The following is a 27549-nucleotide window of genomic DNA, read 5'->3' on the forward strand; positions in this document are numbered from 1 at the left end:
ATAAGAAGCATGAGTCAAGCTTAATTTTTCTTTTCTGGATATTTACTCGGAATACGTTGTACGTTGGATTCCCATAATCGGTCTTCACGTTTTAAATCAAGCTCATAGATTTTGAGGGTGTTTAACAAGTCTTTCTAGGTAGATCTTTCAACAACCTAGTAGATGAGAAGACACTAAAATTTTGGAGTCTTGCCTTTAAAGACCAAGACTGTTTGGTTCGCATTGTGGTCTATCAGGCTATTAAAAACAACTAGAAAGGCTATTTTCAATGTAGAAAGACCAACAACTTCATTTGAAGCTTCCCGATTTTTTACTTTTTCAGTCTTTCCATGCACTCATTTTCGAGTCTTTTGGTTTATGTGATACCAAGTGGGAAAATAAAAGCTTTTGGTCTTTTGTGCTTCTCGCAGACTGAAAGATATTTCAAAAAGGCATGCCAAACACCACCTTTGTTTATATATAGGGTTAATCTCTTAAACTATCCCTAAGTTTTAGGAAATTAATGTTCTCATCCCTATTATTTAGAAATTCCCTTAAAATACCCCAAGTTTCCTAATAATTGACTATATCCTCCTTTGTCATTAGTATCTATTAACTGAAAGGAGGACAAGATTATTTTACCCATTATTCTTCTTTAAATTTTCAAAATGAAACATTTGAATAAACCTACAACATTTGAATAATACCTTACTGGTATTGATTTGACAATAACACCTTGTTGGTCTTCTCCATGACAAACTTTCTTTGTTGGTAAAGCTTTTCAACAGATAGAGATATCCAATGAAGCCGTCTACAACCCAAAAACAAGATGAGATCATCTCCCTTCTTTGTTGCTACAAAGATATGTTAAATAGGTGAATAGGAGGGATCATCCATCTCCCATCAAAAACTAGATTTTGAGGATACCATCTTAGCCATCAGCTCTTACTAGTTCCATGTCCATTTGCTTCAATATCACAAGAAATGATGGGGAAATTCCCTTCTGTGTTCTTGACCTTTAACTAAGTAAAGGTTAAAGAACTTGTTTTTGTCCACAAGGTGAATGTTGAGTTTTATTTGAAAATTTGAAGAATAATGGAGGGCAAAATTGACCACAAAGACTAATATTGGGCTTTAAAAAAATTCTATACATTACATAGTGTCACATGCCAATAGATTGTGATGGAATGCTAACACACACCAACAGTAGAGAGGATTTAGTTAATTGTCAGAAAACTGGGGATACGGCAATTTTTAAATAATAGGGTAGAGTTGGTCATTTTCCTATAACCTAGGGATACTTTAAGAGATTTACCCTCATCTGTAGTACATATTCTGATCTGATTAAAGAGATTAGTATTGCATTATCTGTTAACTGCTTATTTTTATGAACAAAAAATTGGTAATTTGTCTGCTTATTCCGAAAAATCAAAGGGAAAGTTTACTCGCGTTTGTTTTCTCAGTTTATTTAAAGGATGAAATTGGCACAAGAAAAGTTTACCTTTTCTATCTAAAAATATAATAATGGGGGCAGAATAGAAATTTCATCGTATCTGTCACTTCAAACAGAAGGGATCTGTTCGTACAATTTCCCCGAAACGTTAAGGGAGTTTTTTGAAAGGCCGTAGTGTAGGGGGAGGTTAGAGCATTCGTGAGACACAGGAAGGGATTAAGTAATTTACCCTTCAACAAATACTGTTGTGACTAGTGTCATATGGTGGTAAGGTTCTTATGCACTTAAGCCACTAATTTGAGTACATCTGACACCAAGAAATTTAATTACTTAGTGCATGTTGGCCATCGTGGCTTGCTATTTTCTATTTCATCCTTCAACTACATGTTTGAAAATCAATGTAGAAGAGAAATCTCAAATTTACATCAAGGACAACCTGTACATCACCACCTCTGGATTTCAGCCCAGGGGCTCAACAAGCAACCTTAAGGTTCCTAACCGAACCCTAAAGCAACAAATTTGACTTCTTCTTGTCATTCCTGTCATTTCTAAACAAATGATAGCTGACAAAAACACATATAGTCACCTTATCTATACAAATGATGCAAAACACGTAGCGAGGGAAGAAGGCATATACAGGAGAGGTCACAATTTAGTAATTTTCTGTACATGTCAGACCTTGCATTATCTGGGATTGGCTTTAGGTGGACCAAGCGGTTGACCTTCTGATCCTTGACTCTTTTCCAAACTTTTAAGTTCATTTGCAATCTGGATACGCTTTTCCTTCAAGAAGTTGAGCCGTGTTGTCAGCTTTGTCAGAGCATTGGATGCAGGCACAATTACCTGTTGTAACTAGTAACCATAAGATACAGAGTCAGCGCAACTTTATTTGATTCTGATCAACCAATCCAGGAGATATTGAGGGAGCCTTCGCAATGTAGAGTTAGCTTATGCCATTTTTAATAAGAAAATCCTACCTATTGCCTGAAATACTAAAACATCTTGAGGTGTTGCTTACAAAACAATAATGGGACTAGCATCCTGATTTAATGAAGAGACTTACCTCACCCCTTGCACCAGACTTCTTAGCATTTGAAGCAATTGATCCAATTACATCCCCAATAGATGAACCAAAGGCTCCTATAGATTTGATACTGTTTTGAATTGTTGTATCCAACTGATGCTTTTGAGGCTGCTGCTTGTTTGAAGAAGACGGTAAATCCTGTGACTTCATGTTGTCGCAGTCTTCTCCAACCATGTTAATGTTCTGTTGAACATAGAAAATCCCTAGAGTTAGACCATCCAATTGGCAATTGATCTGTTTTCGTTTATGTAAAGAAGCTTGAACTAGAAAAGTCTTCTCATGAAATCGACAAAAACATGCTTCAGAAATATCAGTTCTTTGCATAGGCGAGGCTAGCAGAAACAGATGCACAATAAAGAGTGAATTGTAACCCTATCATATCACAAATTAGATAGGTCTTACAAAACAAAGAAAACGGAGAGGATAAAAAGGAAAGGAAAATAAATGAAGAAAACCTGATGAAACAGACTATAAAAGATTGATTACCTAAATTTGGAGCATGCTCTAAACTTTACTAATGTTATATGATATAAGAATAAAATACATGAATATAAAATTGTGTAAGAACTGTTTACTCTTGTTCTCTTAATTTCTTCAAACAACTAACAGGATTGGGCAAAAAACACATCAAAGAATAGGTAATTTGACCCGTGTTGGGATTGACTTCATTGATCCTGTTTTTCTCATATCTGTTCTTAAGTAATGCCTTGCACGAACACATAGACATGTAAATCTTGTAAACTGCAACTGCTTCAACCAGCATCCTTTTTCAGAACCCCCTGATCTGAACACCCAATCTGCAGCAATGTACTCCCTTGTGGTTCTACTGATTGTTTGTTTGCACATGATCAAACCATCTAAAAATTGTAGATTTATTTTGTCATCATTTAGAGGCATTCCTAGTCAATCTGACATTTTTTTTTCTACTTTTCTCTTCCTTTAAAAGTATTGAACAACCAATATAAATATATTGAAGGAACTTGTAATACAGTACTATCTACATCAAAAGCCTTGAGGCAACGAGAAATCATACAGGAACTTAAAAACCAAATTACTTGGTTCATCTTCCAGAGGAATACAACCGGAAGACTAGAGAAAAAACAATAAGCTACCTCATCATTGGCTCTGGACTTCTTGGGGTTAGATGAAGCTGCATTTCCAGCTACACGTGGCTCAATAGTAGATGAAGTGGAAGGGACCCCTACAGATTTGGTATTGCTAGAACTTGCGGAATCCAGTTTTACCATCTGAGGCAGTTGTTTGTTTGTTACGGATGGTAATCCTTGAATCTTCATATTTGAACTGTCTGTTCTGACCAAATCAGTATCCTGTTGTTACATTGAAGGTGTTCATCTCGGGGGTTAGTATGGATGATGAGCATTTCAGATACACATTTCTAAATGGCAATTGGAATTTATTATTAGAAAGTTTATATATGATATTGATATGTTATTTTGTTATTATATCCAAAATCAAAGGGATGAATAAGAGTATTTACTGTTAGGGACTGTTTGGAAATCATAAACTTGGACCCGTAGGGGATAAAACTGCAGGTTTGGATCTCAAAATTCTATCCTTTTGTAAGGTATAACCCAGAGGTAATGTGCTATAAGGAGTTACAGAAACAAACAGTAAAGCAGGACCTAAGAATGTAAACTAAGAGTTTCTAAACTAGATCAAACAATGAGAAACAACCAAGATACATTTCAAAAATAAGTAGGAGGATAAAATAAGGTCAGTAAGTCTAGTCATACCACAAGTAGGAGACAGCCTAATTCTCATTAATGAAATTCCTATTAAGCTAAAGATCTCTATGTCTAAATACTGCATTATCTATATTAAAAACGAGAAGCTCTTTCCTAACTTTGTAGTTATTTCAACCGTTCTGTTTTCACAAAGCATTGTAGGACTGGTTTTCTTAGTTGGTTCCTGATATAGAAAAATGAAAGGACAGGATTCCTGTAGCCAACCACAAATGGTTGGGATGGCTAAGTTGGTAGTAGATCTAATTTTCTTAATTGAAATTTATTGTATGTCCTGATTGAGTTTTCTGTTTCTTTTTAATTTTCTTGATCTCTTTGTGCAAGGAAGAGATGATCAAGGGTAGATCCCTAGGGGAGTGCCTTCAGGCGATGAGTTTTTCAAAATAAAAAAAAAATTGTAAATCCTAGGGTAGATCCCTAGGTTTTATAGTAATAAGTAGTGATCTTTAACTAACAATCACCATAGTTCTCTTGAAATAAGTATAAACCCCATAGCAATAGATATAAAGTGAACATATTTATGAGTAGAAAAATAAGGAAAGAAACATAGAAAACATAAGGGTTGAGCCCTTGTTTTGGTCCTAGGAAGAAGAAGAAGTCCTATTGATTGTTCTTGTGTGCCAATTGGATAAACTCTTCAAGTTATTTTTTACTTATCAATCCAGGTTTTAAAGTCCTAATGGGTTCAAGACCATGTCACTGACTTGTGTCTCAATAAGAAAATAACAAAAAGAAACTAGTATAAGAATAACGATATTAACACTATAAACCCAATATATGATTAGTTTAGTCTAATAATATCTATTGCACTACTATTAACAACATAAATAAAAATAAAATAGTGTATGGTGTCTTACATATATGCGGGGGTTTTGGTGAGACGACCCTCCAAGAAGAGACCTGTATTGATTCTTATGTACAACTATGCTAAGCTGTTGTATTTATTTTTATGTACAAGGCTAGATGTATACATATACTATAAGAGACCTGTGTGATGCACAGGCTGGTGTTAAAAGATGCCTATGTTTTTTCTTTTTTTTTTTTTTCCGGTTTTAAAAGATGCCCATGTTTGGTTTTGAGAACTGAATTGATTGTGGGCTAATTTAAATAGATCCTCTTACCAAAAAAAAAAAATAGTCCCATGTTTTTATTATTTTAATTAAAAAAACCACAAAATTCTAAGGGTGTTGGGAAGCAATGTGAAGTAAGAACACATAGACAACTGCAATTATAAGTATATAGTATAGATAGATGCATTTTCTGTTTTGATAAATTTATTACAAAGTATAAACCTGATTTAACATTGTACTATAAAAGATTAGGATATTAAATAAACAATAAGCCAGAATAATGAAGGCATACCTCACTTTTTGTTGACCTTTCATGAAGGTGTTCTGTTTCTTGCATTTCAGCATCTTTCTGTCTTCCAGTTCTGTATCAAGGAAATATTTTAGAAAGTTTGTGGAGGTACAATCCACCAAAAAAAGAGAAAATAGATAAGGGTTAGAAAAAGTCAACTCATCCACACTTGAATCCCTAATTATAAGTAGGTACATACTGAAGGATAAATCAAAGAAGGCAACTTGATTACTATTCATGCAAGCATTCTAATTTTAAAGTGATAAATATTTAAAACAGACTTCAGGTGCGTATGGCTCTTCAAGGGCCACAAATACATCTAAAGAGCATTACAGTATTATCTCAATGTGTTTGGAGGGTGGATAGAGTAAACATACATCGGCGAATGGAACTCTCCCTGGTATATTAACAAATACAATAGTGCTTCTGAATTGATCTCATACTTTATTGTTTCACTTTTTTTTTTATGTAATTACTTAATATTTCAACAAAATACCTATTGTATCAACAGACAATTCAATACGTCAGCTGTCTCAATTTCAGTTGGTGCTTCCTACCTTCCTAGAAAGGCTAGAACATTACTTGAGATCCTAACAAGCAGGGATTTGCATGATCTAAAGAAAACAGGGAAGATAGCCTGGAAAGCCATCCCTTCAGCAATAATATGGATAATGGACAGTATGAAAGGAAAGGATAGATATTTTTTGAGAGTACAGTTTCTTAAGATGACTGAGTTCTTCAAACAGCAATAGCAATGGCCATTTGGTTGTCTGTGGAAAAGATGTTTCAGGGAAATCCCTACAAATTCTCACTTTTCAGTGGCTACCTTTTTTTTGAATGCAGTGTTTTTATCATTTTTGTATGTAAGGTGGTTTTGTTAGTCTCTCAGTGTATTTAAGCTGACCTTTTGTTTGTTCTCTCTTGATATCCTAGTAAAGTTATTCAACTTTTTACAAAAAAGAAGTTTAAAACATGTCGCAGTTTAGAAAAAAAGGGTGAAGACAGCAAAAAGGGACAAAAGAGAAGTAACTTACAAGGAAGCTTGATGATTAGAAGCGAGTTGGTGTTCATAGCATGAGCCACTCACAGACCCATGATTTTGTTCTTGTTGATTAAGTTGAACAAGGGGATCAGCAACTTTCTGCTTCAAATCAACAACATATAGTTCTGTCAGAGCAATTTCCTCAAGTTTTGCCTGTCTTTAGCACTTTTAAAATTATAAATCTGGTGTGCATATGAAATAAAGATCAATATGTGGGAGAAATTCTGATTGATTTCTAGACTAACCATCTTATCTAAGTTGACTGAAACATTTGAATGCCCCATTGGCTTATCGAGCCCAGCTTCCAAAGATGCTCTGAGATCTCTTTCTCTATGCAACTGCTCCTGCAGCCTTGCCACCTATTGTCACAATAAGCACTTCTCATGTTAACCTCAAGGATAGTAAATGTCAAAATAAGATGAAAATATCCAGTTTATATGAAACTGTAATGGATTGGTTACTTGGAATTGAGTGAAAAGGAGACAATGCTAGCTAAACTATTCTGGGAAGTTAAGTTCAAGCATGGCCACGGTAGAGACCACAAGTGACAGCCCACATCTACAGTTACTAGCTGATGATGTTGTTAGAAGCATGGTGAAAGGCCATTATGCTCAGGTATTTATAATAAATACCCAGAACATTGGCTTTGTTTGACATATTAATTACAATGCTTTTTAATGAACAAGCTTGTTTCTTTATCTATAATCCTGAAAAATCCAACAAGGCAAAGTCTCTCATACTCATGGGTGATTGAAAATGAACTCCTTGTCCCTACCCACTCTTGCAGTAGGTGACTCATCAATAGGAACATTCTTATTAATGCCACCATCTACTATGGTATGATTAGCCTAAGAAGAGGGTGGGCCATGCAAATCGTAACAAAAATTAATAACTCAGTTTAGCTGAACACTTTAACTGCGTAGCAGGCTGTGGAACCAATGATAGCGCCCCAAACCAGTGTTTAAAATACATGGGGCCCACAATGAGGGGTTGAATGTTTGTGGGTCCCATGTATTTTATCAAGGTGTGGAGCACTATTTTTGGTTCCACAGCCTGCTGAACAACTATTGTGTTCAGTTAATCCTATCTCAAAAATTAACTGTATGATCTAGGCCCAAATGGGCACTCTTGGACTTGACCATGCCCACTACTGTTCCTACCACCACCTCTTGCTTCCCTACTAGCACCACTAGGGGTGCAACTTGGGCGGGTGCAACTTGATCCCAAACCAACCCAACCCGCAATTTTACATGGCTTGAGCTTGGATTTTCGGTCCTCGATCTAGGCTTGGGCCCAAAAGTTTGGACTTTTTTATTTTTCAGGCCAGGCCCAAGCCTAACACTAAGGTATCCTGAACTCAGCCCAAGCCTGACCTGTCTATGTACATAAATATATGCATATTTTCTTTTGATAAACCATACATATATGCATACATGCATTTATATTAAACTTTAGTGTGGGCTGATTTACAAACGTGAGCCTGGTCTGGAGTTGAGCCTAAACAGAATGCATCAAATTTTAGTTTGAGCTTAGGCCAGGCTCGAGACTTAAGTCCAATTCTTAGGGTTGGGCTTGGATTGAGCTTAAACCCAGCCCAACCCACCTGACTTGCACCCCTAAGCACCATGACCACCCCTAAAGCCATGACCAACACCTCTAACTATACCCCTTCCACGAAAGCCTTCACCATCACCACTACCACCTCTGGTAACTGCTAAGGCTGATTTATCTTACATAGTGGTGTGCTCACTACGTGGGGTGGATTCAATGTGAGAAAACACCTCTGAAAGAGAAGGAAGGTCATTACTTCCTAAAATTTGAGCTTTCATTGGCTCAAACTCAGATCTCGACCCTAAAAAAAAAATAGCATCATCCAAATGTTTTCCCTGCCCTTGTTGTACCTTCAAGTCTATAGAGAAAGGCTGATAAACATTCAATTCATTCCCTAAACTCTTCAAAGCAGCATAGTACTCTTCCACACTTTTATCTCACTGTTGGAGAGTAAAGTAATCCTAATATAATTGCTAAACTCTCGTGCATTGTCCTATCCGGAATACAATTGCCTAGCATGCTCCCAAATTTCTTTTGTAGTATCCATAAACATAAGACACATTTATGTGATTCTTCATACTATTCCATAATGAAGTCATAATTTGTGCATTTTCTTGCATCCATTCATTGTGCCCTTTAGATCTACTCTTTGGTTGGTCTTCCATAATGTAATTCAGTTTGCCCCTTCCAATCAAAGAAACTTCCATCGATTTGGTCCATGGTACATTATTTGTGCCATTGATCTTAATAATAGTCAGTTGGACATACATTAGGTCTAATTGTACTACCACTGCTGATTTAGAAGTTAGAACCACTAGCGGAAGAAGCCATTGAGAGAGGAATCACAAGCAATTAGGAAAGTAAACTATAGTCATCCACAACAAGGAAACAAACCTGTTACACTACGTCTCAACACCGAAAAGAAACAAGGAACCACACAGCCACTTGGTGATGGAGACCGCTTTGAGACTGAAGTGTCACATAGAATTCATACTTATTTTAGGCATAGACAAACATTAGTTTAGAGATTACTTTGATTAATGCAAAATTAGGATTTAATTGTAAAATTTCTTCTTAGCAGGGGGTTATTTGTAATTTTCATATTTGGTAGGGATTTAATTGTAACTTTTAGTTTCTAGGTTTCTTATAAATTTACATTATATGTTAGGGTTATATTATGTTATGTTTTGAAGAATAGAAACTTTTGAAATTTCTTCTTCAACCTGTCCTCTATCTCTCTTCTTCCTCCTGTTTCTTCCTCTTTTGTTATAACAGGTGGTGCTGCATCAGTTTGGTACTAGAGCCTGACCCACGCCTCCATTGTTTGCTCCTTTGTCTTCCCCAACTCTTGGCTGAACCAGGTAGCAGCTCACCACCACTCCCTCACTCTCTTAGTCTCTTCCGCTACCTTTCTCTCTCTTGTTCTCCCACTCTCTTCTTATCTTCTTCTTCCTCTTCTTCCACTCTCTTAGTCTATTCTTCTTTTTCTCTTCTCCCAGTCCTATTTGTGCAACCAAACCTTGCAACAGTCGTTGCCTCACTTTCTCTCTCTCTGCCTCTTTTCTTTCTTTCTCTTGTTTCCTTCCCCAATTTTGTTTTCAGCAACAGAGCCTTAACAATATCTGTCTCACTCAAATCGTTTTTCCTCTCTTGTTGTTCCCCTCTCTGTTCTCCCACTGGCTCTTGCTTTCCCACTTTCCTTTGTTTCTTCTTGTGTTTCTTCTTCTCTTTCTTTTTTACCCTTTCCTGCTGTTACATATAGTAAGCACTGCCCTTATATCCTTTCTTCATTCTCCGCTTCCTTTTTCCTCTCTTTTTCCCCCTTCCTTCTCTCTTTTTCGTTTTCCCTGCCACTGCAACAAAGCAACAAATGCCACTGTTCACAACTTCTCTCTCTCCCTTTCTGTAGTGATTGAATTGACCACTTTCATCCGTCTCCCATGGTGTTATCACTCTATAACAGCAGCCTCTTCTCTTGGTAATTCCATCATCTTTACTCATAGCACATGTAACCATACGAGACTTTGGAATGAGCTTGTTGTAGCTGAGTTCAGAAAAGCTAGAGGTCACTAGACCGAAGGATTGATTATTCAATTCTGTCTAGAGTTTTAAAAACACATCACAGTTGATTATTCAATTTTCTTCCATTTGGGTTTTGGATTAACTCCTCTATCTATTGAGTAAGCTGGTCATTACTATCAAGTCCTTAGAAATTTTGTAAAATCCGAAAATACATACATAACCATCTTACCATCAGTAACTTGCATATTATTGTGTGCCTCATCTTTCTTTCATTCAAAAAAAGGCAGGCCTCTTATTTCTATAGTTATTTACCATATATATCTTACACCTATATTCTTGCGTGAGCCTAGCATAATTTTTTTTTTTAATTTTAGATTTTCCAAGAGTGCCTTGCATTAGTTTAGAATTTTAATTACTTATTTGTGATATTTTGTCTGTATTGATATTGCATCCTTTTACTTTCATCCTATTATCCTTACCTTAATACCCTATCATCATGGTACTTTCTACTAGAGTAGAAGCCTTGACCAAAGTCCAAGAAGAAATAAAAGCAATTTTTGAAGAAGAGATACAAATCCTTAGTTCAGATATAAATGCCCTTAAAGAATCTATGGCTGAATTAATGAAACAGATATTTGTATCCATGGGAAATCACCCTGTTGAAGACTCAAGGAATGACCCCGAAGAGTTTACCGTTGGGCATAATTATCGAAATGGCCAACCCATAGGTTCTAGTGCTCAACAACTGGGTGTTCTCCCAACCCCAACTACTAGGATCCATCAACTACAAATTAATATGGGTAGGGAGAGTCAAGTTCCACACTTGGGACATACATGCAATCACATAGGATGTTAGGCCGTGGGTACCGTACCAACAACCCACAAGAATTAGATGATTAGGACGGATTTCTGGAGAGTGACTTTGAGGATCACCCTAGACATAGGCAATATCCCAATAGACATCAGGATAGATTTCCTCCACATCATCAAGGCCAGATTCAAGATGACCAAAGAGATTTCCGTGAGGATGGTGAAATCACAAAGGTCAAAGTGGATGCCTCTAGCTATGGTGGTAGATTAGATCCAAGTGCTTTCCTAGATTGGTTAGAAAATATGGAAGACTACTTTGACTGGTATAACATGTTTGATACTCAATGCATTATCTTTACCAAGATAAAGTTAGTAGGGTCTCCCAAGCATTATTGGCAAGAAGTCCAATGGGACATTCAGCGTCTAGGTGAGGCACCCATCACTTTTTGGGCTGAAATGAAAACTGAATTGAAAGAAAAATATATTCCCACATATCATAAAAGGCAATTATTGGAGCAATGGATGAACTTGAAACAAGGGTCGTTAAGTGTGCCTGATTACCTTAACCGATTTGAGGACTTGTCTATGAAATGTGATATAAGGTGTTAGCGTAGGGGTATTTCTGTCTTTATACCTAGATTAATGTTGTTGATCTATAATTTTGTGTTGGAACAAGTGCTCTTAACTTAAGTAAGGGCACATAGGTCTTTTCAGTTATGCTTTAATAATAATATAAATACTTCCTGGCCGACTGGGAGAATGCAGGTTGACTCTTTCAGTTCGAACCAGAATTCTTTCTTCTCTCTTTCTCTCTCTCTTTCACCTTTCTTCTTCTACATAACTGATCTCAGACGGGCAGAACTCTAAGGCAGACCTGAATTCTAACATGGTATCAGAGAAACTTGAATCTGCCTAGATTTCTGCTTGCCTAGGTTTCTATTCTCTGCGCACCCTATCTAGGGTTTTTCCTTTTTTTTTTTTTCTGTGTTTGATTGGAGATAAGGGAAAGGGCTGAAAAGGAGTGATCGCCCTCTTCCCTTGGAGGTTTCTATGCCTCCAGTCAGGTTGTATGTGGTCGGTTGCTGTGATTTCTGAGATCGCCCTCTCCTAGTAGAGGAAGAATAGAGGGCCGAACTGTGTGTGCAGTGGCTGTCGTGGGTGGCTGTTGTGTGTGCAGTGGCTGTCGTGTGTGGACTGATTTCCTGCTCGTATGGGTGTTACTTCAGTGATAAGGTAAGAGATTTCAGTGCATGATATCTGTTATGGATTAAATAGGAAGTGTGTTTCAGACTATATGCTAGGGTTTCGGACAGTAATGTGCTAGGGTTTATGCTGGTTTCTTTGTGTATTTTGAAGGAAGAGATATGATCATATAGTGGTGAGATTTCAGGTAGTTGTAGGAGTAGGGTTTGTGGTATGAGCACACTTTTCAGCAACAAGTGCTGAAATCAGTGTGATAGGTGTGATCTAGGGTTTGTGGTGTAAATAGCACACATTCCAGCAACAATAAGTACTGCAATCAGTGTGACAGGTGTGACCTAGTGGTGTGTAGTGTGCAGATCTCAGTGATAATAGAATTCAGCAAGTGTGCATAATCAGTGATAACATAATGGAAGATAATAATGATTATAAACCTAGTGTGATGGTGCCTACAGACTACCTGAATGTTCAAATGACCTCCATTAAATTAAATGGAGAGAATTATGTGCCTTGGGCTAAATCCGTTGAAGTCTTTCTGAAGGCAAAGAAGAAGGTAAAACACATCAGAGAGGACAAACCCTCCTCTGACTCTCACAAGTATGAAGACTGGGAGCAAGAGGGTACTCAGATCATCACATGGTTGTGGAACAATATGGAACCCAAGATTAGTGTGAACTTCATGTTTCTTGGTACTGCCAAAGATGTGTGGGACCATGCGAAGAAATTGTATTCGGGGCAGGACAATACAACCAGAGTTTATCAGCTTTATCAAGAGTACTTTAACCTGCAACAGGGCAATCAGAGTCTTGAGGAGTACTATGCCAACATGAGGAACATATGTAATGAGTTGAATGTCTATCATCCTCTCACTTTTGATGTCAAGATTCAGCAATAACAGAGAGAGCAGCTTGATGTGACTAGATTTTTGGTGGGACTAAAGTCTGAATATGAACCAGTACGGGCTCAGATATTAGGAGGATCAACTCTTCCGTCCCTAGAAGAGGTATTTGCTCGATTCCGGAGGATTTCTATCGGATCTACTGAGAACTCTAATACCTCAGATAGATCAGCCTTTGCTGTATCAAGAGGCCATGGTGTTAGAGGTGGAGCTAGGGGAGCTCAGTCTGGTCGTGGTGGTGGTAGTGGTTCTGCGTATGGCCGAAGTAGCAATGGTGGGTCTACTCATAATTGTGGTGGTGGTCGTACTGGGGGCAGAGATTCAGGGGGAGGCCATGGTAGAGGACGTAGCTCAGGCCCGAGGAAGTGCACTCATTGTGGTATGGATGGGCATACCATCAACCATTGTTATGATCTACATGGTCCTCCCTCAACCTGGGCCAATCATGCTACGACCAATGACTCAAGTTCTAGCTTTAGACAAGAGTCCAGATTATGGTAGATATCCAAGCAGGTCTCCTCCCGGGAATGACAAGTTTGATGCCCGTTCTCTCAAGTGTACTTTCCTTGGCTATTCTCGGACCCAGAAAGGGTATAGGTGTTACCATCCTGGTTCTCGATGGTCCTTTGTGTGTGCTGATGTCAGTTTCTTTAAGTCTACTCCGTTCTTTTTGGGGTCCGATGATGCTTCTTCCTTCTCATCACCTCCTCCTATTCCACTTCCCGTTGTCAATCCTCCTTCCTTTGTTCCAGTCGTGACCAAATCCTTGCCTCCGGTGCCACCACCTGTTGAACGCCCACCTATCCGTCATGTGTATACACATTGCCCATGCACACCAGCTACTACTCCTCCGGCTACATCTCCGTTGACAAATCCGACACCAGACCCGCACTTAGCATCTGAGCTTGATCTACCCATTGCTTTGCGGAAAGGTAGACGTACTTGCACCCTTCATCCCATTTCTAATTATGTTTCTCTTACTCACCTTTCCGCTTCCCATCGCCAGTTTGTTACCCTGTTATCATTAGTTATTGTTTCTAAAGATGTCCAGGAAGCCCTTACCTCTCCAGGGTGGTGCCATGCCATGGAAGAAGAACTCTCAGCCCTTCATCATAATCATACTTGGGACATCATTGCTCTTCCTCCTGGGAAGCAAGCTGTTGGTTGTAAATGGGTTTATACGGTTAAGTATCTGCCTGATGGTAGTGTTGAACGTCTGAAAGCGCGATTAGTTGCAAAAGGGTACTCCCAAACCTAGGGTATTGACTACACAGAGACCTTCTCACCGGTTGCTAAGATAGGGTCAGTTCGTGTTGTGATCTCTCTTGCAGCCATGCATGAGTGGCCACTATATCAGCTTGATATCAAGAATGCCTTTTTGCATGGTGACTTACTCGAGGAGGTCTACATGGAGCAAGCTCTAGGGTTTGTTGCTCAGGGAGAGGATGGTAAGGCGTGCAGACTAAGGAAGGCTATATATGGGCTTAAACAGTCTCATCGAGCATGGTTTGGTAGGTTCAGTGAGGTGGTAAAGAAGTTTGGTATGAAACAGTGCAAAGTTGACCATTCTGTATTTAGTCATGTCTCTCCGGGATGAAAAATACTGTTGGTGGTGTATGTAGATGATATTGCTATTAGTGGGAATGATAACATTGGTATTGATAGGCTGAAGACTTATCTGCAGGATCACTTTCAGACAAAGGATCTGGGTAAGCTGAAATACTTCTTGGGGATAGAGGTAGCGAGATCTAAGTATGGTATTAACCTATGCCAGAGGAAGTATGTGCTTGATTTGCTAGAAGAAATAGGCTTGTTGGGTGCCAAACCAGCTGAAACACCCATGGACTCAAACACCAAGCTAAGCAGTGATATGGGAGAAGTGTTTGAAGACCTTGGCAGATACTGACGACTTGTGGGAAAACTGAACTACCTAACCATTACCAGACCAGACATCTCATTTGCGGTTAGTGTGGTAAGCCAGTTCATGCAAAAACCTCTTATTCCTCATTGGAATGCAGTTCTGAGAATTGTTTAGTATCTAAAAGGGGCTCCGGATCGCAGTCTGATATACAAGAGTGTGGGAGAACTTGAAATAGAAGGGTATTCTGATGTTGACTGGGCCGGTTCTATGTCTGATAGGCGGTCTACTATAGGCTATTGCACGTTTCTAGGAGGTAACCTGGTGACTTGGAAAAGTAAGAAGTAGACAGTTGTTGCGAAAAGCAGTGCAGAAGCAGAATATAGGGCTATGGCACACACCGCTTGTGAATTAGTGTGGCTAAGGAACCTTCTACAGGAAGTAGGGTACAACATTAACACTCCAATGAAGCTCTATTGTGATAATCAGGCTGCAGTTCATATCTCCTCTAATCCAGTGTTTCATGAAAGAACCAAGCACATTGAGGTTAACTGTCACTTTGTGAGGGAGAAGGTGCTGAATGGAGAGCTAGACACTACACATGTTAATACAGGAAATCAGTAGGTTGACTTATTTACAAAAGGCTTGACTCGAGGAAGAGTGGACTACATATGTAACAAGCTGGTAAATACTCACCAGCTTGAGTGGGAGTGTTAGCGTAGGGGTATTTCTGTCTTTATACCTAGATTAATGTTGTTGATCTATAATTTTGTGTTGAAACAAGTGCTCTTAACTTAAGTAAGGGCACATAGGTCTTTTCAGTTATGTTTTAATAATAATATAAATACTTCCTGGTCGACTGGGAGAATGCAGGTTGACTCTTTCAGTTTGAACCAGAATTCTTTCTTCTCTCTTTCTCTCTCTCTTTCACCTTTCTTCTTCTACATAACTGATCTCAGACAGGCAGAACTCTAAGGCAGACCTGAATTCTAACATAAGGGAAGAACAATAGGTGACTCTCACCAAGTTCATTAATGAATTAAGACTTGAATTGAAAAGAAAACTAAATCTACATTCTCTTAAAACCATAGAAGAGGCTTACGATAAGGCCTTAGAGCTTGAAAATTTCCAAAAGTTTTCTGCCTTTCGGTGTTTGTCTTCCCAAACTGGGGAGACCCAAGCACCCAAAACCAACACTGTCTACTAGTACTAAATCCTATTCAAAGAGCCAACACTAACACTACTTCTAGTTCATGATATAAAGGGTCTGACATTCAGTGTTTTAGTTGTGTAAAGGACGGTAACTTCATGTTGTCCGAATCGAACTTTAACCATAGGCATAGATGTAGAAGAGTCTTTTGAGGTGAAGATGTTGATCAAGTTGTTGAGTCTTTAGCCCTTTGAGACTGAATTTGAAGAGGACCAAGGTTGTGTCGGTGACCACCACCTTAATGTTATGAGGTTCATCTTGTCCACTCCTATTGAGACAAATGACTGAAGGTGTACTAGCATTTTTTAAGCCTATTAAATGTGGGGATGCTATGTGCAAAGTCGTCATCGATGGAGGCAGCTCCATGAATGTCGTATCCAAATCTGCCATATTTGGTAGACAATGTATGCTCTTAGCTCCAATCAGATTGATCTATACTAACATTTATGCTTAAATAATAAGAGTACATTATTGTTTTATGTTCAGATTGGTGTGTTTTTGTGAATTACTCCTTAAACTGGGCAATTATGAGACTTGTGTTAGTTTAGAATGTTCTCAGCCATTGGATAGACTTGGGGAATTTATCCTAACAAGGTTGACATTGGTGTGCTGCTGAATTAGTGGACCAATTTGTCTCAGCTGCCAGGGTTAGACCCCAAGCACAATCGGTTGGTGTTTAGAAGAAGTACTAAACCTGAACTAATTTTCAGTTATGTACTGGGCCTTGGAGATAGATGGGCAAAACTAGAAAGTTGCACTTAAACCTAGACTTGATTATGATACTACACTAAGTCTTGGACTGAGCTACTTTTGATATGCCAACCAATGAGATCCATCAAGGGACAAATACCTGGCCATGTTCGTAGTTTAGGATATTACTTGAGTGGGTGATCAAATTGATAGGATCAACTCCTTTGCCAGACAAAGTGAATATCAGGGTTTACACTCTTTCTCCGATGAAAACCTAAACCTATCGGTAGTAGATTTCAATAGTATTTGAAATTGGATTTGCAAAATGTATTTATACATATATTATGATATTTTCTAAAAAATGTTTACAAATGGTTTTAATTCCAGGATCCATCTGAGTAGGGGGTATGACTGCATTTTGCAGTCAGGGAAGAGGTCATTCCTTTTGAGTAGTGTTTTGATTATTAAGGGATGAGAGGTCCTTCCTTTAGGGCAAGAGACCATTAGAGGACTGATAACCTAATGGGCTTTATCTCACATCAGTTCATCATCCTTGGATTTCATAGGGTAGCTGAACCCAAGAATCACTTATACTTGTGTGTTGGGCCCAAATTGAGCCCAACTTGTTTGGCTCAGGGGTCACTGTCCTGATGCAGTGAATTTGGCCTGTCTCTTTCTAAACATAAACCAAACCCATATGGACTTGTGTGAGACCTTTGTAGGTCCCACGTCATACAATAATCAGGCTTAAGAGGTCATGCAATGCCTATGCATGTGAACTATTAAAGAAAATTGGCCTTAGGCTCATTACTAGTATGACTAGTTAAAGAGGTCACATGACAACTTGTCATGTGATTTGGGTTGAATTTGGGTATGGAAATGGCTATGAAGCTCCATTCTTATGAGCGGATTAAGTCCTAACACAAATCTGATTTGGGTTAAGACCTAATCCAATTAGGATAGAGCTCTATATAAGGGATTAGAGAGAGAGGGCGAACCATGCATTCTCACTTCCCTCTCTTGCTCTCTTTCTCTTCTCCCTTGCACCCAAAAGCCCTAGTTCAAACCGACCATAGTGAGGGCTGATTCCCATCAGTCCTCTGCTATGTTTTTGAAGAAAAACATCAGAGAATATCAGGTTCACATAGCTGCATCAAGCCCAAGCTAGTTGGAGCTCAATTTGGCTGGAAAGGTGTTGCTGAATCGATTTCACACATACAACTACGCCATCTTTAGTTGGAGGTTGATTTGGGTTTGATATGGGTGTGAACCACCACTTTGGGAGCTGCATATTGTGGACTTTGTATCAGGTATTTTTAGTTATAAACCAGGGTTTCAAATCTGGTCCAAGTTTGGTGCAAGATTGATCCAAAAAATCAGATTTCAAAACACCGAAAAATCGATTCTCGAGTTGGGTTGGATTTTTTTTTTAATTTCGGTCAGCAACCATGACTGGTTCGACCATGTTTAATCAAGCTTTCAGTCCTTAGAATATCAAGAATGAAACTCAAACCTGAACCACACCCACAACCATATAGAGTAGCTTGGGTAGATAAAACTTCTTTACCCATAACCTAGAGGTGTTTGGTTTCCATCCAAACTGGTGATTATTCAGACAAGATATGGTGCGATGTTCTACCTATCGATGTTGCTCATGTCTTATTGGGACATCCATGGTTATTTGATATGAATATTACCCATTATGGATGACCAAATACATACATCATCAAACTCAATGGGAAATCTATCCTTGTGAAACCAACTAAACCATCTGAGAAGGATAGATACAAAGAAGATGCTAGGTTTGCTACTATAAAGTTAGCTATAAATTCACTTGAGGTCACAACCCTATTTAAAGAATTCCAGGATGTGGCCCCAAAAGAGTTGCCTAACCTCCCACATTATAGGATGAATCTAAAGGAGCATATTGAATTGCAACGACAAGTGGATGAACTTTTAGAAAGGGGTTTCATTCATGAGAGTTTAAGTCCATGTGTTTTGCCAGCCCTATTAACCCCTAAGAAATATGGATCTTGGAGAATGTATACTGACAGTCGTGCAACCAATAAGATCATAGTTAAATATAGATTCCCAATACCTAGACTTGATGATATGTTGGATCTCATGGTTGGCGCACAATGATTTTATAAGATTGATCTTTGAAGTGAGTATCACCAAATTTGTATTAAAATTGGTGATGAATGGAAGACTGCTTTTAAAACAAAGGATGGGCTTTATGAGTGACTAGTCATGCCCTTTGGCTTGACTAGTGCGCCTAGTACTTTTATTTGATTTATGACTCAAATTTTTTGGCCCTTTTTTGGAAAATTCTTGGTGGTCTATTTTGATGACATTTTAATCTACAATCATTCTAAAGAAGAACAGCTTCATCACCTTATTGAAGTTCTTGGAACATATCAAGCTGAAAAACTATATATGAATTTGAAGAAATGTCTTTCCAATACACCTTGGAAAGACACCTTGTATTTCTAAAGAAGAACATCTCTTAAAATTGTCTTTCCAATACACCTCGCATTTCTGATACTTTGAACCTTGGCTGCAAGCACTACGATTAAATAGATTGAATTTATTCAAGAACATAAAATTTCCCTAAAACATTGTGCGAGTGTTGAGAATAAACTTGCAGATGTCCTCAATCGTGTACTCATTGTCCTCCAAATCATGAGCATCAATACGATAGGTTTTGAAAAGTTGAAAGATGAGTATCCTTCTGGCCCAAATTTTGGCATCATTTTCCATGATGTGCAAAGTGGCAATCGACACAATTATCATTTCCCATTGCAGAATTTTCTTATAACAATTCAGTCAATTGATCAACTAGAAAAACACCTTTTGAGATTGTCCATGGCTTTACTCCTTTCTACACCTACTGACCTTGTTCCTTTACCTCTTGATGCTCGTACTGTTGCTTTTGTGGATTCTTTTGCCCAACATCTCCATGATTTGCATGCCAGTATAAGATGAAAAATTGCTTTAAGTAATGAGAACCATAGATTTGCTGCACATCGTAGAAATCAAAAATTCAATGAAGGATATTATGTCATGGTTTGTGTACATCTTGAGCGTTACCCAAACCACTCCTAAAGTTATATGCCCGAGCCAATGGCCCATTTCACATCATCTGAAAGATAGGACCTAATGCAAATGAACTTGACTTGCCTTCGGACATGGGATTTAGCTCAACTTTCAATGTGGAGGATTTGTTTTCTTATTGAGGCACCATCGAGCCTCCTACTCTACCTGCAAGTGTGCCCACGACCACTACTTCACCTTCAGTACCTGTACCTGTTCTGCCCCGAGTATGGTCTTCACATATCGAGCAGATCAAGAGTATTCTCCAAGATGAGATTACCACTTCTAGACTAGGTGGTTATCAGCATTGTCTTGTGAAATGGAAAGGTCATCCTGATACCGATGCTACTTGGATTTTAGAAGAGGAACTTCGTCACCTAGACCTAGATCCATTGGAGCAGTATTATTCCCTTATCTCTCCTGAGGAAAGTTCTTTTCTGTCGAGGAGAATTGGTGGAGATCACTTTGAGACCAAAGCGCCACATAGAATTCATACTTATTTCAGGCATAGACGACATTAGTTTAGAGTTTACTTTGATTAATGAAAATTTTGGGTTTAATTGTAAAAGTTCTTCTTAGTAGGGGTTTTTGTAATTTTCATATTTGGTAGGGATTTAATTGTAATTTTCATTTTCTAGGTTTCTTATAAATTTACATTATATGTTAGGGTTGTATTATGTTATGTTTTGAAGAATAGAAAATTTTGAACTCTCCTTTTCCTTCAACTTGTCTCTCTCTCTCTCTCTCTCTCTCTCTCTCTCTCTCTCTCTCTCTCTCTCCCTCTTTTCTTCTAACAAGTGGTGTTGCACCACTTGGAGCACTAAGCACTTAACACACTCATAGTTGAGTTACTGCCACACCACAGCACACCTCATGCACCAAACAGTCACACAGTTGTCACACCAGTCACACATTCCAACTCTCCCTCTTAGTGTTGTGGCAAGGAGGAAACTCAGGAAATCACCAAGAATACAATAATTGTCACCACTTGAGGCTTTAAATCCTCCTTTACTAAAGGGTGATCAGTCCTTTCAAGGTCTTTTCCTTTCTAAAAGGAACAAATGGAGTTCTGTCATCCTAGGGCACACAATAGGCATGAAAAGCGACCAGGTCAACCCCTACAGCTCTAATACCATACTAACTTTAGAAAGAACAGTTAAAAAAAGAGAAGAAAAAGGTGAGAAAACAACAGTAGAAAAGTTCAGTTGAGAGAAAGTAAGAAAAGAAGAGAAAATGAGATGAAAAAGGGTTTTCAAAAGAGAAGAATTGAACATTTTCTCTCTATCTGTCGACCCAAGGAATATTCAGCTTCTAATATATAGACAGAAATTACAATACTACCCTCAGTAAGACATCTATAACAAATAGACTAGAAACAAAGGAAAACAATGATAAAACTGCCCCTATTGACTATAACAGGGTGAAGAGCAACTTTTTTGTTTCTCTTTTTGGGATCAAAGATACAAAAGTGGTATTGACTCCCAATTAGATAGCTCCCCTATTGTAAAATTCACCACCAGACCTCTATTAAGCAATCTTTTATGATGTCCCAAACATAAATGTTTGTATCTCAATATCAATATAACATGAAACAATTGACAAGAAATAGACTTGAGAAAAGAATGTAGGTGGAACATTTAAAGAGGAAATTATTAAGAGTTTTCTAGTATTGGAAAATTACCAGCTTCGCTACCAATTTCAAAGAGCAGAAAGAGTATATACTAAACCATTGATTTGATGCACAAGAAAGAAAAATATGCATATCCGCTATCAAAGAGGCATATCTGCTCAGGAATATTATTTAGCTGGAAATTGCTGTTTCTAAACAAAACCAAAAGGAAAAAAGGATCTACTGTCTAATATATACATCTTGCTCCAAAGCTAAACGGCGTTCATGCAAAGCCTTCTTTCGTCTTTCCAGACTTTCTTGAAGAATAGCATTCTCTTTTGCCTAGAATGGAAATAGATGGATATTAGAACAATATTCCACAAGTAACATCCTACAACTTTGAAAGAACTATGAACTGTAGAAGGACCAACCTCTTTGGCAATTTTATTTTGCAGTTCAGTTTTAGTGTCCTCAAGCCTCTGAATTACAATCCTACATGATTTTCAACAATCAGATGAACAGAATAAATAGGGTTATGTGGTAGAATCAAATTTAAGAAAAACTAATCTCATAAAGTGATAGTCCCAAATAGATTCTAATGATGCCACAAACAAATCTAATACAAAGATGACAGTTATGAATTCAAAGAAACACACACAGCATTAGCAATACTAGTGACAGAACTCATCTGACATATGGTTCCTAGGTTGACAGTTATGAATTCAATCATTTGTCTTTGTAGAGAAGATGGGCCAAATGGCCCATAACCCACAGCTTATGTTTATGTTTAGTTTTATGTTTATGTCTTATTCTGTTAATGGGCCTTCTCTTTATGGGTCTGTTAACATTAGTTTATGTTTATGTAATTAGCTTCCGCACAACTAAGGGCTAACTTGTGAATTACTTAAAGTTGGTGATTAAGTTAACGAAATGGATTAGGAAAAGGAGAGAGCTGTACGAACAACTCATCTCTCTAAACCCTTCTCACATCTGACTTCTTCTTCTTCTTCTTCTTCTTCTTCTTCTTCTCCTTGCTGTTTTCTCTTTTTTATTTCACAATTCTTTAATCAGTCCTCTCATTCTTTTGGGAGTGTTTTTCTTCTTGGTATCAGAGCAGGTCCCTTTTTTCTTCCTTTCTCCTTTTTCTTTTTTTTCCCATACACTGTATGGAGAGCTGAATCGAATGAGTGATTGAAGAAAGTATACAGCCCAGCTGGTCATGGTTTTTTCGAGAAAAGGAAGATGTCTAGTTCATTATTCTGACAGTCTGGAGTTTTTTGCCCAAAACCCTAATCAACTGGAGAGTCCTGATTGCAGGTCCCATAGGGAGCTTCACCTTGGTGCTCAGTGACAGAAGGGGTCCCCTTTCATTTTCTTGAAGATCGATCCATAACTAGTACAGTTCAGTGAAGCCTACAGGGAGCGGCTGCAGGTTTCCTATTTCTCACGGGTTCCGGGTGAGACACAGCCAGTGGCTAGGGTTTCGTAAAGGTTGGTACTTGGTGTCTATTTTTGAGGAAAATGGATGTCTCTAGAATGGAGAACAAGTTGGGCTCAGAGTCCAGATAGGTTCCGGGAGCACCTGGAGATTCTTTATTGACTGTGACCACAGTCAAGCTTGATGGGACTAACTATCTAGCATGGTCACAATCAGTAAAGATACATGTTTGTAGTAGAGGCAAGTGGGGATACATTTCTGAGAGCAAGAAAGCACCTCAGGAAGATGAACCATTGTATGAGAAATGGTTGCAAGAGAACTACACTAATATTGGGTGGTTAATGAATTCGATGGAACAACAAATTAGTCAGCACTATTTGTGGATGAATTCATCTATGGAAATTTGGGATAGTGTTGCTGAAACCTATTCACAAAAACTTAATGTGGCTAGGGCATATAAGCTAAGAAGTAATGTGAATAATCTAAGGCAGGGGAGAGACCTTTAGCAATACACTTCTCAATGCTGAAATCCTCGTGGCAAGAAATAGATCTCATGGAAACAGTTGTCTGGGAAGTACAAATGATGCTGAGACATACAAAAAATTAGTTGAGAGGAATAGGGTTTTTGAATTCCTGACAGGGTTGAATCTAGAGTTCGATATTACTAGACAAAATATCCTAGCTAAGGATAATGTATCCTTGTCTCAGGCTTATGCCATGGTGAGCAGTAAAGAGAGCAAGAGGATGGTCCAGGTTCAAGGGGCTATTCCGGGTGACCACTTTGCTAATATGGGGCTGAAACCTGAGGTGACTACAAGTGGTATAGGGAAGAAGGAGGTTATATGTGAGTACTATAAGTAACCCAGACATACAAAAGATAAATGCTGGAGCTGCATCCAGATCTTATTCCACCTCATTTTCAAAAGAAGGTTGACAATGGGAAGACTGGAAGTGCCAATACAACCACAATTTCAGACAATGACAGGTGTTCTACAGATGAGAGGGCTGCTAGTGAGGCTGTGGTGAAGGCAGAATATGAGAAATATGGGAGGATGATTAGCCACCTTGAGAGTGTAGCCACTTCCTCCAACTCTTCATCCAATCCAACTACATCTGCATTTGCTCATTCAGGTATATGTGCTACCGCCAATCATACAACCATCTCGGGTAATCGTAGGATCCCTTGGATTATTGACTCTGGTGCTTCTGATCATATGACCAACATTTCAACTCTATTTAGCTCTTATGATTTGCTTTCTGGCCGTGATAAGATTACCCTAGCCGATGGCTCTCTTGCTTCTATCTCTGGCAAGGGACTCATTAAGGCTACATATTCCCTTTCTCTTTCTTCTATCCTTCATGTCCCTAGACTGCATACTAATTTGATGTCCATGGGTAGCCTAACTAAATCCATAAACTACAGTGTAACCTTCTTCCCTTCTTATTGTGTTTTTCAGGACCTGAAGTCTCAGAAAGTGATTGGGAGTGGCCATGAGGCGAATGGAATATATCTACTGAATACTCTTGGACAAAGCCAAGGGCAGCCTGAGAGAGTTGCTTTTGGGTCTACTTCTTCAGAGTCTTTTAGTCGTGTCATGTTATGTCATTTTCGTTTGGGTCATTTATCCTTTTCTGCTTTTAGTCATTTATTCCGATAATTGTTTAAGGGGATTAACTTGTCTAGTCTTCATTGTGAGTCTTGTGAATTATCAAAACATTGTAGAAGCAATTATCCTTTGAGTAATAAAAGATCCACCTTTCCTTTTCATATTGTACACTCTGATGTGTGGGGGCCATACCACTTACCTTCTATGGGTGGCTATCGATTCTTTATTTTGTTCATTGATGATTTCTCCCAGTATACTTGGTTATTTTTTATGAGATCTCGTGATGAAGTTCCCAATTTTGTAAGACATTTTCATGAATTTGTTCTCACCCAATTTGATACAAGGATCAAAATATTCAGATCCGATAATGCAAAAGAATATTTTGGAAAGAAAACCTCTTATCTTACTGGCTTTGGGGTCATCCACCAGAGCTCTTGTGTTCGTACTCCATAACAAAATGGAGTAGCTGAAAGAAAGAACCATCATATAGTTGAAGTTGCAAGAAGCATCTTGTTTGCCTCACATGTTCCTACAAAGTTCTAGGGGATGTTGTTCTCACTACAACCTACCTAATCAACTGTATGTCATCCAGAGTTTTGGGCTTTAAGTCTCCTTTTAACCTTCTTTACCCAGATAAAGACATTTTTTCTCTTCCTCTTCATGTCTTTGGCTATACTTGTTATCTACACATTTCTAGTACCCAGAGACACAAATTTAAACCCAAGGCCCATAAGTGCATCTTCCTTGGTTATGCCTCCACACAGAAGGGTTATTGTTGCTTTGATCCTAGTACTGACACTCGTTATGTCTCAATGGATGTTACCTTTGCTAAGTCCACTCCTTTCTATGGTTCACCTCAGAAGAAGCATCGTTCCCAGGGGGAGTATTTGTCTCAGTTGTTTGCACTTCCCGTTCCTGTTCTTATTGAGTCTCCTTCTATTCCTAATGAGTCAAGTTCCAATATTCCTAATCCTCCTCCATTACCTCCTCGTCCTCTTTTTATCCCAGGTTGTACCAACGACAAAGGACTAGGAGTGAGCAGATTGTTTCCTTTACATCACATGAGCCTCCTACACTTCCAGTTGCTGAAGAGACAATAGGTACTGATACCACCACATTGCAGCCTCCCTTCCCATATCTCGATGTCCCTATTGCTATTAGAAAAGGTAAACGAAAGTGTACTACACATTGCATTTCCAAACATCTTTCCTATGGCCTTCTTTCTCCTTCATATTATGCATTCCTTTCTTCTGTTGCTTCTAACCCTATACCCAGGTCTATATCAGAAGCTCTTACTACACCAGAATGGAGGGATGGTATGAGAACTAAGATAGAGGCTCTGCACAAGAATGACACATGGGAAGTGGTTGATTTGCTTGAAGGGAAGGATCCAATGGGTTGTAAGTGGGTGTATACCATCAAATATCATGCTGATGGATATATTGAGAGGTACAAAGCTAGATTGGTTGCAAAAGGCTATACACAAACTTATGGGATTGACTATCTGGAAACTTTTGCTCCTGTTGCAAAGATGACATATGTACATGTTCTGTTATCCTTGGCAGCTCATTCAGACTAGCCTCTTTATCAATTAGATGTGAAAAATGCATTCTTGAATGGAGAACTACATGAGGAAGTTTATATGTCCCTCCCACCAGGGATGTATGGTACAGATATGAAGGGAAAAGTGTGCAAGCTGAAGAAGTCTCTCTATGGGCTCAAACAATCACCTAGAGCCTAGTTTGAGAGGTTTAGGGCTGCTCTTGTACACTTTGGTTACACACACTCAGTCTGACCATACCCTCTTTGTGAAGAGGAGAGGTTCATTGGTAGTATACCTTATAGTCTATGTGGATGATATTGTAGTCACTAGCACTAATGTAACAAGGATTGATGAACTCAAATCCTTCCTTCATACAGAGTTTGAGATCAAAGACCTAGGAGAGTTGAGGTATTTCCTAGGTATTGAAGTGGCTCGATCTAAGGATGGAATCTTTATTTCTCAATGCAAGTATGTGCTAGACTTGCTCACTGAAACATGAAAATTGGGTGCAAGACCAATGGCTACTCCTATTGATATGAGTCACAAATTTTCTGCCACTAATGGAGAACTGTTGAAGGATAAGGGAGTGTTTCAAAGGTTACTAGGGAAACTACTATATCTGTGTATGACTCGCCCTGACATTGCATATGTTGTTAGCTGCATTAGCCAGTTCATGCATGCTCCCAGAGATTCATTCACATATGGCAGCAATAGAGAGGATTCTACGTTACTTGAAGAGTACTTCGGGGAAAGGCATTCTTTTTGCCAAACATGGTCATCTAAAGCTAGAAGCCTATACAGATGCTGACTGGGCAGGTAACATTGATGATAGGAGGTCAACTTCGGAATACTGTAGTATGGTAGCAGGTAATATTGCTTCTTGGAGAAGCAAGAAACAATATGTGGTTGCTAGATCTTCAGCTAAGGCAGAATACAGGGCTATGGCCCATGAAGTTTCTGAGTTACTTTGTCTCCGATCTTTGATGAAGGAACTAGGTGTTAAGTATGATAAACCACTAATGTTGAATTGTGATAATTAGACCGCCATTTACATTGCCCACAATCCAGTGCAACATGATAGAACTAAACACATTGAAGTTGACAGGCACTTCATCAGGGAAAGAGTGACTTATGGAGAAGTTTGTCTACCATTCTTCTGAATAACAGTTAGCTGACATTCTTACCAAAGGAATTTCCAAGGCCAAGCTTCAACATGACACAGGCAAGCTGTTGACATCTATGCTCAGCTTGAGGGGGAGTGTAGAGAAGAGGGGCCGAATGGCCCATAACCCACAGCTTATGTTTATGTTTTCTGTTATGTTTAGTTTTATGTTTATGTT

At 38.6% G+C, this 27549-nt stretch overlaps 1 protein-coding gene across 17 annotated transcripts in view; it reads right to left on the reverse strand.

Moving 5' to 3' along the window:
- Positions 1–1753: 1753 nt before the first annotated feature.
- The window catches only part of LOC148876637 (rho GTPase-activating protein REN1-like), a 113183-nt gene continuing 87387 nt past the window's right edge, over positions 1754–27549 (reverse strand). For 4 of the 17 annotated variants that reach the window (XM_088942335.1, XM_088942326.1, XM_088942342.1 and 1 more), the window contains 8 exons: positions 22053–22113; positions 21880–21963; positions 6926–7039; positions 6673–6779; positions 5642–5711; positions 3629–3844; positions 2496–2699; positions 1754–2284 (listed from right to left, as the gene is read on the reverse strand). In XM_088942335.1, coding sequence (XP_088798461.1) covers positions 2117–2284; positions 2496–2699; positions 3629–3844; positions 5642–5711; positions 6673–6779; positions 6926–7039; positions 21880–21963; positions 22053–22113 — 1024 coding nt within the window. In that variant the 3' untranslated portion in view covers positions 1754–2116. Of the gene's footprint in view, positions 2285–2495; positions 2700–3628; positions 3845–5641; positions 5712–6672; positions 6783–6925; positions 7040–21879; positions 21964–22052; positions 22114–27549 lie in introns of all 17 variants that reach the window. The other 13 variants (XM_088942318.1, XM_088942313.1, XM_088942319.1 and 10 more) reach the window with 7 other exon arrangements.

This window comes from Nelumbo lutea, chromosome 1 (assembly GCF_056320005.1).
Source record: "Nelumbo lutea isolate HS-2025 chromosome 1, American lotus-T2T, whole genome shotgun sequence".
NCBI classification, from domain to species: Eukaryota; Viridiplantae; Streptophyta; class Magnoliopsida; order Proteales; family Nelumbonaceae; genus Nelumbo; species Nelumbo lutea.